The sequence below is a fragment of the Phascolarctos cinereus genome, unplaced genomic scaffold, assembly GCF_003287225.1.
Source record: "Phascolarctos cinereus isolate Bilbo 61053 unplaced genomic scaffold, phaCin_HiC Scaffold_1;HRSCAF=81, whole genome shotgun sequence".
In the NCBI taxonomy this organism is placed as follows: Eukaryota; Metazoa; Chordata; class Mammalia; order Diprotodontia; family Phascolarctidae; genus Phascolarctos; species Phascolarctos cinereus.
In genome coordinates this window covers 201,401,258-201,417,205 of record NW_027555514.1, presented here as the reverse complement: position 1 = coordinate 201,417,205, position 15,948 = coordinate 201,401,258, and the positions used below count along the sequence as shown (strand labels likewise).

Here is a 15,948-nt window from a genome sequence, read left to right as displayed (position 1 = left end):
AGGCCCCCTTATTGCCACAGGGCTCTCAAACCTCTCCCTGTTTTAGGCTCTGTCTGGGGTCTTTCCCCTTTGTTTCTGAACTCTGGGATATTCACATGCTGGGTTCCCAACACAGGATTGAGAGACTCTGTGGGCTGAATTTTGCTGAGGTTCTTTCTCTTGTAGCTGATCTCAGGCCAGTAGTGTCTCATTGGCTCTACTTGGAGTGGCCCGAGACTGCTTTCTTTGATTGGGATTCTGTATCTCTCCAGGCTTTGAGGGAGGCGTGATCTAGGCTAAAGTGCTGCTGGCTTCAGGGAGCCCTGTTCTTGCTCCAGACCTCCAGGGGCTGTCTGGATTCTGCTTTCTGGCCTCTGCCTTGGACCTCCCGTGGCTTGTATATTCCAGGGTCTTTGCAGGATTTTAGGAGTCCCTCTGTGGATTCCTGAATTGGATGGAAAAGCCAAAAATTGATTCTTTTTATTTTTTTTCAGAGCAATGCATTGCTAAGCCCTACTAGAGTGTTTATGGGGGATCTAGGCTCCTCTGGGTCCTAGGCTCCTCTGGTGGCCATCTTCCCACCTGCCACTGCTCTTGGTTGCCCTTCTCTGGACACAATTCAATAGTCAATCAATAGTTAATCATTTATTAAGCACTTAGTATGTACCTGACACATAACAAATATAATGAGTTCTTTTTTGGACAACCAAAAGAATTATGCTTGACATACCTATAGGACATTGAATTCAAAATGTCCAGAAGGTAATTTTTGATACATGTAGTCTAGTAGATTGACTAGGGCTTGAAATATAGATGTGGGAATTGCATGCATAGAGATGATAATTTAATCTATGGGAGTTTATGATATCACCAAGTGAGATAGTATAAAATACAAAGAGAAGATCCAGAATAAAGCCTTGAGAGTTACCCATAGTTAGTGAGCATGGCCTGTCTGAAAATTCATCAGAGGAGACTGAGAGGGAGTGGTTAGACAGCTAGGAGAACAAGGAGAGATTAATGCCATGAAAACTAGAAAAGAAAGTGTCTAGTGGGGAAAGTGATCAAAAATGTCAAATGCTGGGAAGTTTAGAAACATGAAGATTGAGGAAAGGACATCAGATTTATCAATGGAGACTCCAAATGTTAGACACCAGTTGTAGGTCAGACCATCATTATAATGTGATTTATCTATAGGATGAAATGTTCTCCAAAGCTAATCTGTCTTAGATTCCTTCCAAGTGAGTTTGTTTCTTTAAGCAGTTGAAGGAACTGATTGATAGCAGTATAAGGTTGTTTCATGAATAAGAGTCTTCGTAAGACTTTGTAAGATAGTGAGGGTCTAGTTTATCTTCTGGCAAAGCAAATATATGTATTTTCAAGATACTTTTTTTGTAAGGTAACTTTTTAAAATAATATTTATATTTTAGGTCAGTTGCTTCGGTTGAAAATGTTTCGAGAGGATCATGGTTCTTGGATGACAATGTTTTTCAGCACCATTCTCTTCCTCTTCATATTTTCCCATATATATAATATGATTCTCCTCATGGAAGGAAGCATGGGGTAAGTCATTTCTCCTTTTACTACTGTGATCATTTTTCTTTTGGAAATTCTTTTATTTGCATAAGTAATTACACAAAGTTTTTGAGAGTAAAGTTTTCAAGTGAGTGTTTTTAAATAAAGGTAATATGTTCTTCATAATTAACACTTTCCCTCCCTGTGGAGCTAGACTCCCCTCTTACCAAGATTAGGAGTAATTGGTAGTTACTATTCCAGTCCTGTTTGATGGCTGGAAGCCTAAGACCCAAAGAGCTTGATTAATATGTCCCAGTCATGTCTGGTTCTTAGAAGTGTGGAGTTTACATGAAAGTCTCCTAGTTTATATGCAGCTCAGTATTCTACCTGACTGTAGGTGTTTAGAACTGGTGCTCTTTTTTCTTCCCCTTTATATTCACTATAGAATTATCTTTGTTTTAAATGGGTCATTTTTAAGTGGGCCACTTAACACTAGTGGTTGTTTTCCACAATTATCAGATCACTAATCAAATAACTACAGTATTAGATGCACCAAGTAAAGGTGAGTTATTTTTGACTTTCCACATTTATTTCATTGTACAAGGAACAAGAGCCTGTTTCCCCCCCTAATATCCTTTCCTCTTGTATTCTCATTATTTTGTAAGGATGGAATTGAAAGAAATAGACTTTAGTGCCATTAAGGCTTTAGGTTAGTTAAAAATAAAGAACTTAGACATTTGCCAAATACTGAAAATACTTTTTAAGGATGTTTTTAGAAAATGCTTCCTGGTAGAGTTAAGAAAATAGGATAATAGTCTTTGTTCTTAAGGGTAGTTGGGCAAGATAATTTTCCAGACTTATGATGATGAATGTTTTTGTGGTACAAATAGCATATGTGTGGTTTAATACTAAGTAGACTAAAACTAAGAAAATTAGAAATCATATAAATATTTGGAGACTGAGGTATGGTTTGTGAAGTATTGTCAATTTGATAGGAGAAATTTGAGGAAGTGTGACTTTTAATTTTTTTTGGTTAGGCAGTGGGGTTAAGTGACTTGCCCAGGGTCACACAGCTAGTGTTATGTGTCTGAGGCTGGATTTGAACTCAGGTCCTCCTGAATCCAGGGCTGGTGCTCTATCCACTGCGCCACCTACCTGCCCCGAAGTGTGACTTTTAAGTAAAAGAGAAGTCACTGAGAGCCAACAGGCCCTTACTTGATCCATCGAACATGGCAGTGACAGAAGGGTAAGAGGCATCACATAAGGAAGAATCAATGGGAAAAAGAACCTCAGATGAGTTAATGGTATTACAAAGGGGCTGAAAAGCTGCTTAGAGTTGTGGCAGTTAAAAGCAGTCAACTGAGAGAAGGCTTCGGCTGACTGAGTCGCTATTGGTTGGAGAAAGAACTGATTCCATAGGCCAAAAGTTCCAGCAATATCTATTGACCTTCAGTGATATTGAAGTTGGACAAAGGTGAAACTTTTCATGTGTTTGCTGCTCTCTGTTGTCCCCTCTGGCTTGAGAAGGAAAAGTAGAGAGGGTTATGCAGCTGTATCCTTTGGGAGTGAAACTGAATGTGTCACTTTGAACTCCATTCTGATTGGAAAGCTCAGCATCCAGGGTGAATGAATAATTGGGTTTTCTGGTATGAGCTTTGCATTTCTCTTAACATGCAACAGCTAGCATGTTAAGACTAATGCTTTCTGAACACCATTTGATAGTTAAGGGTGATAGTTAATTGAAAGATCTTATAAAAGTTATGTTTGAGTAGAGAAGAGGATTTCCCTAGCTGAAGAATACTGAGGTTCAACAGTCAAGCATTGAGTGGAGAACCAAATTTATGTGGCAAAAATGTTCCTGAGTGGACCAATAACATTGAAGCCTGCAGTCTAGAATTGTGAATTTCTTTAAGCAGATGTCCTCTTTCGTGCATTTCTTTTTTTTAGTAACAAAGTTGTAGCAGATTCACTTTAATTTTTAATTTGCTTTTTGCTTTTGTGACTTTTTAAAATAGTATTTTATTTTTTCTCAATTACATGTCAAGACAATTTTTAGCATTCATTTTTACAAGATTTTGAGTTCCAATTTTTCTCCTTCTCTCCCCTCCCCATTTCCTAAAATGGTAGGGAATTTAATATGGGTTCTACATGTGCTATCATGTACATATTTCCATATTAATCACAGTTGTGAAAGACGAAAGAGAGCAAAAGAAAAAAAAACACAAAAAAGAATAAAATAAGTGAAAAAAGTATGCTTTGATCTGCATTTAGAGTCCATCAGTTCTTTACCTGGATGTCCATGGATAGCATTTTCCTTCTTGAGTCCTTTGTACTTGTCTTAGATCATTGTGTGGCTGAGAAGAGATGAGTCATTCATAGTTGATCATCACACAATGTTGCTGCCACTGTGTACAATGCTTTCCTGGTTTTGCTCATTTCACTTTGCATCAGTTTGTACAAATCTTTCCAGATTTTTCTGAAATCTTCCTGTTCATCATTTCTTATTGCACAGTAGTATTTCACTACACTCGTATACTACAACTTGTTCAGCTGTTCCCCAATTGATGGGCATCCTCTCAGTTTCCAAAATTTTGCCACCACGAAAAAAAGCTGCTATGAATGTTTTTGCACATGTAGGTCTTTTTCTCTTTTTTATGATATCTTTGGGATACCGACCTAGTAGTAGTATTGCTGGATCAAAGGGTATGCACAGTTTGATTGTCCTATGGGCATAGTTCCAAATTGCTCTCCAGAATGGTTGGATCAGTTGACAACTCCATCAGCAGTGCATTAGCATCCCAGTTCTGCCACATCCTCTCCAACATTTGTCATTTTCCTTTTTTTGTCATATTAACCAACCTAATAGGTGTGAGGTGCTACCTCGGAGTTATTTTAATTTGCATTTCACTAATCAAAAGTGATTTAGAGCCTTCATATGCTTACAGATAGCTTTGATTTCTTCATCTGAAACTGCCTGTTCATATCCTTTGACCTTTTATCAATTGGGGAATGGCTTGTATTCTTGATTCAATTCCCTATATGTTTGAGAAATGAGGCCTTCATCAGAGACACTTGCTGAAAAGATTGCTTCCCAGCTTTCTGCTTTCCTTCTAATCTTGGTTGCATTAGTTTTGTTTGTACAAAAGCTTTTAAATTTAATATAATCAAATTTATCTATTTTACATTTTGTAATGCTCTGTCTCCCTCCTATTTGGTCATAAACCTGTAACTCGCTTAACTTCTCCTTTAAGAGTTTGGATGCTATGCTTCTTGGTGCATATATATTTAGTTTTTTTTATTATTTCATTGTCTGTGGTACACTTCAGCAAGATATTTCTTTTCTCATCTCTTTTAATTAGGTCTATTTTTGCTTTTGCTTTATGTGAGATCAGGATTGCTACCCCTGCTTTTTAGGTTTTTTTTACTTTCAGCTGAAGCATAACAAATTCTGCTCCAGCCCCTTACCTTTGCTCTGTGTGTGTATCTCTGCTTTAAGTGTATTTCTTGTAAACAACATATTGTAGGATTCTGGTTTCTGATCCACTCTGCTATCTGCTTCTGTTTTATGGTAGAGTTCATTCCATTTATATTCACAGTTATGGTTACTAACTCTGTATTTCCCTCCATCATATTTTTACTCCTGTTTAGTCTTTCATTCCTTTCACCTTTTCCCTCCTTGATAGCGTTTTGCTTCTGTCTGCCACCTCTACCCTCTCTTCTGTTAGTTTCCCCTCCCACTTTACTTAATCTTCTCCCCTCTTACTTTCCTGTCAGGAAGATAGATTTCTATATTCAACTCACTGTGTATATTATTCCCTCTTTGAGCCAATACTGATGAGAGTAAGGTTCAAGCTATGCCTATCACCCACCCTCCTATCTTTCCCTCCATTGTAATGGTTTTTTGCACTTCTTCATGTGAAATAATTTACCCCATTCTACCTCTCCCTTCCTTCTGTACCTAGTGTACTCCTCTTTTTCATCATTTAATTATTTTTTGTCATCCCCACAGATTCACTTTATGCCTGTACCTTCTGTCTATGTATATTCCTTCTTAAAAGTATCATCTTCCCATGCAGTGATGTAAACAGTTCAGGTCCATTGAATCCCTTATTATTATTGTTTTTTTCCCTTTTAACTTGTTTATGCTTCTCTTGGGTCTTGATATTAGAGATCAAATTTTTTGCTCATTCTGTTCTTCTTCTTATGAAAACGTGAAATCCTTCTATTTCACTGCATGACCATTTTTTCCTGCCAGCATAATGCATAATTTTACTGGGTAAGTAAATTTTGGTTGCAGTCCTAGCTCCTTTGCCTTCTAGAATATCATGTTCCATGACCTCCAGTCTTATAATGTTGTTGTTGCCGAGTCCTATGTAATCCTGATTGTGGCTCTCTAATATTTGGATTGTTTTTGGGTTTTTTTTGCCCACTTGCTGCATTTTTCCCTGACTTGATAGTTTTGTAATTTGGCTATAATGTTCCTTGGAGTTTTTATTTTGGATTCTCTTTCCTGAGGTGAATCCTGAGGTGGATTCTTTCAATATTTTGCCCTCCGATTCCAGGATATCAGGAAAGTTTTCCTTAATAATTTCTTGAAAGATAGGTCCTCCTTTTGATTATGGCTTTCAGGTAGTCCAGTGATTCTGACATTGTCTCTAGTGGATCTGTTTTCCAGGTCAGTTGTTTTTCCAGTGAGATATTTTACATTTTCTTCTATTTTTTTCATACTTTTGAGTTTGTTTGATTAATTCTTGATTCTCATAGGGTCATTAACTTTCACATGCTCAGTTCTAACTTTTAAGGAGTTGTTTCCCTCAGTTAGTTTTTGTACTCCTTTTCTATTTGGCCAGTTTTAAGGAGTTGCTTTCTTCAGTGAATTTTTGCATCTCCTTTTCCATTTGGCCAATTCTACTTTCTTAAGCAGTTGTTTTCTTTTTCCAAGCTGTTGACTTCTTTCATAATTCTCTTTAATCACTCTCATTTCTTTCCTCCATTTTTCTTCTACCTCTCTTACATGATTTTTAAGCTCCTTTTTGAGCTGTACTCCACTTCTCATTTTTCTTTGGGGTTTTACCCATAGGTGTTTTGACTTTGTTGTCCTCTTCTGAATTTGTGTTTCGTTCTTCTTGTCATCATAATAACTTTTTATGGTCAGATTCTTCTTTTGTTTTTTTTTGGTTGTTTTTTGCTCATTTTTTTGGCCTTTTTTTTTCTTTTCAATTTGAGCTCTGCTTCAGGGTGGAAGGGGCACTATCTCAGGCTTCTTGTGCCAGGGGCTGCAGGCCCTAGCTGTTTACCTAGTGTTGCACTGGTGTTGCCCTGAGGCCCATGGGGGACCTCTGCATCTAGTGTATGCTGAGAGGGTGGTTTATGGGGTGGTTGATGCTGCTGGAGGCCTGGCAGCTTAACTGGTGCTGACCTGGGGCCCTAGTGGTGGTGATGTTTGGTGTATGCTGAGGCCAGTGCTGTGTTTCTGTGTTTCCCCAGGACTACACTGAAGTAAGTGACAGCCTGGCTGCTGGAGGCTGCCTGTTTGCCTAGGGCTGTGCTGAAGCACATGGCAGTTCTCAAAGCTGAAATCTGCCCATTCTCCTGGCTATGCTGAGGCACGTGGGGGGTCCTGGTGTTGGTATTTACCTGCTCTGTGGCACTGGGGCTCATAATCTCTTGCTGCTTTGCTCTTTCGTGCATTTCTGTACTAGTTTCCTGGTGAGAAGTGTGTGCCCACATCTCAAACCAGCTGTTGAGTGCTTTGGTGGGAGAGTGTGATCTGGCTTTACATGTGTATTGCAATGTATTTTATTATTTGCAAATTTGCTTTAATATGATATCTAAAATATTATGTCTTCTGTGTTTTTTATTATTAAGTAATGGTTATGATTAAGACCTAAAATTGTCATTATTGTAAGTGGCTGATTGTATAGATAGAAAACGCTGTTGATGGTGAATTACTACTTAATTTTCAAGTGCCTCTCAGATACTGAGAAAGTTTGAATGTAGCTGTAAAATGGCAGTCTGTCTTTGGGATCTTAAACCAGCTAGTGGGAGAGCGGGTTGAAGGAACAAACCGAACTCAGAGTGCAATGAGATTCTTTAAATATCTAGGTAAGGAAAAAAAAAATGAAACAAAAAAATGTCTAGGTAAGAGGTGTCTGGCCTCAAGTGTGACACTGTGAAAATGTTTGTATTTCAATTTTTTTGTATGAGTAGACTCATTATTGTAATATGCTTATTTCATTACATTATTGGGGCATGGGAAAAAAATCATGTATTTGGCCAGAATAGTAAACAAAGTTAAAGAATATAGAAGAGTAAGAAGAATGACCATGTAGCAGTAAGAATCCAGTTGAGATTAATTAACATAAATTTGTAGTGGATCTAGTTGGCATAGTAATATAACTTCCTCTAGTTTTGTGCATCTGAACTAAAATAGGAATGGTGAATGCATATTGTTGGCATTACCTTAGTTTGAGTTTTAGGAAGGCATGATCAACAGTAAGATAAGAGAATAAGAGAGTCAAAATTAGAAGACAGTGTGTAGTCTTAACTATAAGGATAAGAATGTGAAGAGAGGAAAGTAAGACCAGTTCGGGAATGAACAGGGGTAGGGAAAACAGGAGAGTGATAGAGGGAATGTATATTCTATTCTAATTTTCATTTATTTTTATTTATTTTTCTTTTAAATAGCATTTTATGAGAAAAGGACTCACATGTACAAAAATGTTTATAGCAGTTTTCTTTATGGTGGCCAAGAATTGGAAATTGAGGGGATGTCCATCAATTGGGGAATGGGCTGAACAAGTTGTAGTATATGAATGTAATGGAATACTATTGTGCTATAAGAAATGATGAGCAAGAGGATTTCAGAAAAATCTGGAAAGATGTGTATGAACTGATGCTGAGTGAAGTGATCAGGAACAGGAGAATATTATACACAGTAACAGCCACATTGTGTGATGACTAACTTTCACAGATTTGACTCTTCTCAGCAATGTAAAGATCTAAGACAACTGTAAAAGACTCATGATGGAAAATGCTGTCCATATCCAGAGAAAGAACTATGGAGTCTGAATGCAGTTTGAAGCATACTATTTGCTCTCTCTCTCTCTCTCTCACTTTCTTTTTTTTATTTTGTTTTGTTTCTTCTTTCTTGTGGTTCCTCCCATTGATTCTAATGCTTCTTTACAACATAACTAATGTGAAAATATATTTAATATGAATGTATAGGTAGAGCTTATATCAGATTGCACGCCATCTTGAAGGGGGGATGGGAAGGAGGGGGAGAAAATTTAAAACTTAAAAGCTTATGGAAGTGAATGTTGAAAACTAAAAATAAATAAATTTTAAAAAAATAAATAGCATTTTATTTTTTTCCAATTAGATATAAAGACAGTTTTTAACATTCCTATTTTTAAATAAGATTTTGAGTTTCAAATTTTCTCCTTCTCTCCCCTCCCTCTTCCCTAAGACAGTAAGCAGTTCGATATAGGTTATATTTGTATAATCATGTAAAACATAGTTCCATATTAGTCATGTTGTGAAAGAAGAAACAGAACAAAAGGAAAAAATTGTGGGGAAAAAAAGTGAAAATGGTATGCTTCAATTTGCATTCAGATTGGATAGCATTTTCCATTCTGAGTGTTTTGGAATTGTCTTGGATCATTGTATTGCTGAGAAGAGCTAAGTCATAGTTGATCATTGTACAATGTCGTTGTTACTGTGTATAGCGTTCTGCTTCTTCCCACTTCACTTTGCATTAGTTTCTGTAAGTCTTTTTAGGTTTTTTCTGAAATCTGCCTGCTTGTCATTTCTTATAGCACAATAGTATTTCCGTTACATTCATATACTGCAACTTATTCAGCCTTTCCCCAATTGGTGGACGTCCCCTCAATTTCCAATCCTTTGCCACTACAGTGTTTTGTACATATAGGTCCTTTCCCCTTTTTTATGATCTCTTTAGGATATAGACCTAATAATGGTATAGCTAGATCAAAGGGTATGCACAGTTTGATTGCCCTTTAGGCATAGTTCCAAGTTGTTCTCTAGAATGGTTGCATCTGTTCATAGCTCTACCAACAGTGCATTAGTGCTCCAGTCTTCTCTAACATTTTTCATTTTCCTTTTCTATCATATTAACCAATCTGATAGGTGTGAGGTGGTACCTCAGAGTTGTTTTAATTTGCATCCCTTAATCAATAGTGATTTAGCACATTTTTTCCCCATATACCTATAGATAGCTTTGATTTCTTTGTCTGAAAACTGCCTATTCATATCCTTTCACCATTTATTAATTAGAGAATGACTTGTATTCTTATAATTTTGAATCAGTTCTCAATATATTTGTTTTTTGTTTTGTTTTGTTTTTTTGTTTTGGCTAGGCAGTGGGGTTAAGTGACTTGTCCAGAGTCACACAGCTAGTAAGTGTTATGTGTCTGAGGCCGGATTTGAACTCAGGTCCTCCTGAACCCAGAGCCAGTGCTCTATCCACTGCACCACCTAGCTGCCCCCATCATAGGTGTTTTAAACCCCTGTAGGTGTTTTTTTTTTCTCTTTTACTTACCTGCCGAGATAGGATAATTTATTTTGTTATTTTTTGCTTTCCTTAGTAGCCGTATTTATTTCTATTATGTTTGTGTGGTCAGGAAGACGGCGCACAATCTGATATAGGATATACATTTACATTCCTATTAAACATATTTTCACATTAGTGATGTTGTAAGTAAAAATTAAAACCAATGGGAGGAACCATCAGAAAGAGGAAACAAAACTCAACAGAAGAGAAAAAAATAGCAATTCAACTTGCATAGTTCTTTCTTTGGATGTGGATAGCATTTTCCATCACGAGGCCTCTGGAGATGTCTTAGATCCTTATATTGCTGGGAAGGGTTAATTTTATCAATATTAGTCATCACACAACGTGGCTGTTATTGTGTACAACGTTCTCTTGGATCTGCTCACTTCACTCAGCATAAGACCATACAAGTCTTTCCAGGTTTTTCTGAAGTCAGCCTGTTCATCATTTCTTATAGCACAATAGAAATACACTTTCATTTCAATCCACTTTTGTGATTTTAGAAAGTAAATCTCTTAATGTTCTCTCTGTCTTAATTCCTTTAAAAAAGAACAGACATCATAGGTGTTTTATATTCTTTTTTTTTTTTTTGGCCAGGCAATGGGGTTAAGTGACTTGCCAAGGATCACACAGCAAGTAAGTGTTATGTGTCTGAGACCAGATTTGAACTCAGGTCCTCCTGAATCCAGAGCCAGTGCTCTATCCACTGCACCATCTAGCTGCCCCCATCATAGGTGTTTTAAAACCCTGTACGTGTTTTTTTTTTCTCTTTTACTTACCTACCGAGATAGAATAATTTATTTTGTTATTTTTTGCTTTCCTTAGTAGCCATATTTATTTCTATTAAGTTTCTGTGGTCAGGAATATTTGCAAATCAAATGTAAAACATGTGAAAGAATATTCCTGATAACTAATAAAAAGAGAAATGTAAATAGAAACAACTCATAATTATAGAGATTGCTGTAAGCACCCATACATGTTCTCTATGCTTCATTATGTCCCTTATCTCAGTGACCTTTCCCAAAACCTTTCGTAAAAACTGGTGTGCCCTCATTGATCTATTGGGATTATCCACGTATAATAATAATAATTTGACTTTGAGGGTCAAATAGCCCTTTATATATAAGTGGAGTAGGGACTTTGGGGAATACCTTGTACTAGGGTGGGGCTAAAGCTTCCTTCTTCACCTGATCCTGGTTGTTGTGGTATAGTTTTTCTCTCTCTCCCTTAGGCTTATAATAGTAATTAAAAAAAATTATTCATTCATTCTCTGTTATACATTCATTTATTTCTTTTTACCAACTGCATGTTTCAAGAGCCAAACCAAAAGTTCCTTATAAGAGAGGATGTCATCATGCTCTGCCCACCACTCAGCACTAGTTTCACCCAGCAGTACCTTGCACAGAGTGCCAATTATTGTGGATAGCTGTATTTGCCCAGATTGCCACTGTGTCTGTGTCTTACCCAGATTTCATCAACTGATGATTTGAGTCTTTCTGATGATGAAGGGCAATGACTTTCTATTTCCTCCCTGGGTATCTATCGATCTATCAATTCATTTTTTAAAATTAAATTTTATTTTCAGATCCACCTTCTCTCTCTCCCTGTCTTGGTCCCTCAATTTAAAAGCAAGAAAACAAAATTTCTGTTGTAAACATGTATAGGCAAGAAAAACAAATTCCTACATTGGCTGTTTTTTCCCCCTCTCCCCTGCCAGACTGTTTTCCAGTTTTCCAGAAGTTTTTGTCAGCTAGTGAGTTCTTGCCTGAATAGCTGATATTTTTTAGTTTATCTTATTCTAGGTGGCTATGCTCATTTGCTTCCATATATTTTGCACCTAATATTGTTTTGATAATTACTGTTTTGTAGAGTAGTTTGAGATCCACCTTCTTTCCCACTTTTTATTTTCCATCAATTTCCTGGATAGTCTTGATCTTTTGTACTACCATATGAATTTTGCTGTAATTTTTTCTAACTCTACAAAATAATCTTTTGGTAGTTTTATTGGTATGGCACTGAAGAAGTCAATTAATTTAAGTAATATTGTAATTTTTATTTTATTAGCTCATTCTACCCATGAGCAATTGATATTTCTCCAGTTATTTAGATATGCATTTATTTGTGTAAAGAATGTTTTGTAATTGTATTTATATAGTTCCTGTGTGTATTTTGTCAGCTAAATAAGTATTTTCTACTGTCTGTAGTTATTTTAAATGTAATTCTTTTCCTGTCTATTCCTACTGGATTTTTTTGGTCATATATAAAAATGCTAATAATTTATATGAACTTATTTTGTATTCTGCAACTTTGTTAATCATTTCAGTTAGTTTTTAGTCGACTGCCTAGAGTTCTCTAATTAAACCATTATATCATCTGCAAAAAGATAATTTTCCCCCTCTTTTCCTTCAATTTCTTACTCTTGTTGCTATAGCAAACATCTAGCACTATATTGAACAGTAATGGTAAAAAATGACATCTTTGTTTTTCCTTTTTTTACTGGAAGAAAAAGGATCACATTTTCTTTATATATTTTTTTCTGTTTTAATACCTATGTTACTGTTAAAATGTTCAAGTATTCAGACAAAATGTTTTGATCAGGTAGACAACAGGAAGTGAATGGCTGTTCAGAGAACATTTACAATTCAGAGCCCTGAAAAAAAAAAGCTATTGTGACAATGCTTTAAACATCATTCAGAAAGAACTGATATCAACTATGAAATATACAATCATTTGATTTGTATTCAATTTACATGTGCAGAAACTGACTAGATATAAAATTACTAACTTGCCAGGCAAAGTTGATACGCAGGAGCACAAAATTAATTTACCCAGAGTACAATATCTCTTTTCAAAGGTATTATTAAAAGTAGGTTATAACTAAATTTAGAACTTCACAGAAGGAAAAATACTTTAGATGCAACTCAGTGTTGCAAATGACATTTTAAAAAATCATGAAAATCCATTCAGCTAAATGTAATAGTCAATTTTAAATTGCAATTTTTACTTTCTGAACATGTTAATTACTATACCCTATCACAGGCTGTGTTGGCTGAGAAAAGCATATTACATCCACACAGGTAAGATGGGATCTTTAGTTTCTGACAATACTGTCACATGTGAACCATGAACTCTCAAAATATTGACTGACCATTTCAGGAGACAAAAATTTTCAGAAATAGATTGAAGCATTGGAGAGAAGTAATAAAAGAAATAACCACTTGTTTAAGGCTCAATTTATTCCCCCGTTAAAATTTTTAAAAAGCATTGTAAGATAATACTGAGTTTAATTAATAAATACAAGTTCAGAAAGTTAAGAAATCAATTAAAACATTTAAAATGAACCCTTACATATTAACTATGAAGAACTTAGAAAGCTACAAAAAGATTAATTAATAAAGAATCTATTTTAACTTTTAGTAAACATGCTAAGCATTCCTGGTTAAGGTCTTTGGATCTTGAAAGCCATGAACCTTATGGACTTAATTTGATATATAGCAACATGCTGTTATCAAGGTAAGTTTACTGAGACTCCATTCTTCAACTCAGCCTGTCAAGTTGTAAGCAGAATCTGTGTAAATTTCCTCTGAGTTTTTCCTGCTTTGTATGGTCATGAATGAGGTTAGCTTTTTCTCTGGAGTGCAAGTTTTGCAACGTTAATCTTGTTTCTCAGTCAAGAATACATAGTTCATTTGCCTGACGATTTCTGCAAACAGTTTATCTATCATAGTTTTTTTACTTTTGCTGATGTTTTTGTGAAAGGGCATCCCCACTTCTGAGCCAAAGCTCTGCCTTCTGCAGTTAAAACCTCCCTTTCTTACTCCAGATTCATTTTATTTCCTACTAGAATGAGTGGAACTTCTGCGTATCTTTTGACTCTGGCAATCTGATCCCTTATTGGCTTGATATCCTGGAAAGACTGTTGGTTAACCAGGCTAGTTAACTAGGATGAAACCTTGGCCATTTTTGATATAGAAATCTCTCATGGAAGCAAATTGCGCGATTCCTATGGTGTTTAGGATTTCTAGCAAAGAGAGAGAAGAGTCCAATTTGATCCTCAATAGTAGGGTCATATTTCTCAGTGAAGTTGCCCATGGCAAATAGCACAGTCAGGGCAGACTTATCCATCTCTCTGTTCCCTAATACCACCACCTTGTACTTCCTTTTCAGTTTTGCCTTCATCAGTTCCCTTTCTGCAGGATAAAAAAGAATTTCACAAACTATGGCAGACAAAGAGGCAGTGGGTATGGTTATCTGTGGTCATGGACCTGGGGTTGAAAGCTGGCAAAGTGGCAAACCTCATACTGAAAAGGCAGTGATCAGTCCTCGGGCCATAGAAACTCTGAAAGTTTGCAGTAAGCTCTGTTGATGGCCTTGAAGTTAAGCATTAGATCTGGCAGCACTTTGTAAACAGTAGACATCATTGGAGAGGAGAACCAGTGGAAGAAATAGTATTCCATTACATCTATATATCATAACATGTTCAATCATCTCCTAGTTGCTAGACTCCATATTGTTCTAATTCTTTGCCTCCACAAAAATAGCTGCCATAAAAATATTTTTGTGTATCCTTAGAGTATGTTTGCTTAGGACTAATATGTGGACTTATCCTTAATTAGGATTTAAACGATCTAATTTCCCTTCCTCTTCCTTCTCAATCACTCAATAAACATTTATTAAGTGCCTGTTATTTGCCAGCCCTGAGGGCTGGGGTTAGAAAAAGAAGACAAAAGACAGTTCCTACCTTCTAGGAGCTTATGATCTAATGGGGGAGACAACATGCAAACAAGATATAAACAAAATAAGATGTATAGGATACACAGGAAATAATTAACAGCGAAGTCACTGCAATTAAGATGGGTTGGGGAAGACTTCCTGAAGAAGGTGGGATTTTAGTTAGGATATAAAGGACATCAGAGAAGTCAGTAGAGGAAGCAGAGGAAGGAGAGCATTTCAGGCGTAGAGGACAGCCAGAGGGAAAGCCTAGAGATGGAGTGTCTTGTTCACAGAACTGCCAGTAGGCCAGTGTCGCTTAATTGAAGAGTACATGTCAAGGAGTAAGATGTAAGAAGACTGGAAAGGTGGAGCGGGGCTAGATCATGCCAAATGAATGCCAAAAAGAACATTTTATATTTGTTCCTGGAGGCAATAGAAAGCCACTGGGAATTACTGAGTAGGGGGTGTGACATGATTGGACCTGCACTTAGTGGCTGAATGGAAGATGGAGAGAATTGAGGCAGATGACCCACCAGCAGGCTATTGCAATAATCAAGGTGTGAGGTGATAAGGGCCTAGACTAGGGTGGTAGCATGTCAGAGAAGAGCAGAGGGCATATTTGAGAGATGTTGCAGAAGTGAAATTGATAGTCTTTGGCAACAGAGTGGATGGGGGTAGGGCAGTGTGTGAGAAATAGTGAGGAATCAAGGATGACTCCCAGGTTGTTATACTAAGGGACTGGTAGGATGTTATTACCCTCTTCAGAAATAGCAAAGATGATTGGTGGGGCTTAGGGGGAAAGATAGTTCTACTTTGGACATATTGAGTTTACAGTGTTTACTGGACATCTAGTTGAGATGTCTGAAAGGGAGTTGGAGATCCAAGATTAGATATCAGTAGCGAAATTAGGTTACTTCACAGAGGTCAAGCGACTTGGCCAGGATCTTAATGTGTGAACCTGGTTATGAACTCAGATTTTTCTGACTCCAGGTCCAGCACTCTGTTCACTGCCCCACCTAGCAGTAGATATTAAGGAAAGGCCCATTTGTTCCTATGGTTTTTCAGTATTTTAAATAGAAGTGGCTCCTGAATTTTGTCATAAACTTTGTCAGTACCTATTGATATAATAATATAGTTTTTAAAATGTTCTTTTATATTTACAGTTTTTCTTG

The 15,948-nt window shown here is 36.6% G+C and overlaps 1 protein-coding gene and 1 pseudogene across 6 annotated transcripts in view; one reads left to right on the top strand and one right to left on the bottom strand.

The window, feature by feature from the left end:
* The window catches only part of TMEM117 (transmembrane protein 117), a 190,273-nt gene that overhangs the window by 25,861 nt on the left and 148,464 nt on the right, over positions 1-15,948 (top strand). For all 6 annotated transcript variants that reach the window (XM_020973675.2, XM_078156471.1, XM_020973680.2 and 3 more), the window contains one exon: positions 1,407-1,539. In XM_020973675.2, coding sequence (XP_020829334.1) covers positions 1,407-1,539 — 133 coding nt within the window. The remainder of the gene's footprint in view (positions 1-1,406; positions 1,540-15,948) is intronic.
* Positions 13,717-14,242, bottom strand: LOC110199020 (ras-related protein Rap-2c pseudogene; annotated as a pseudogene).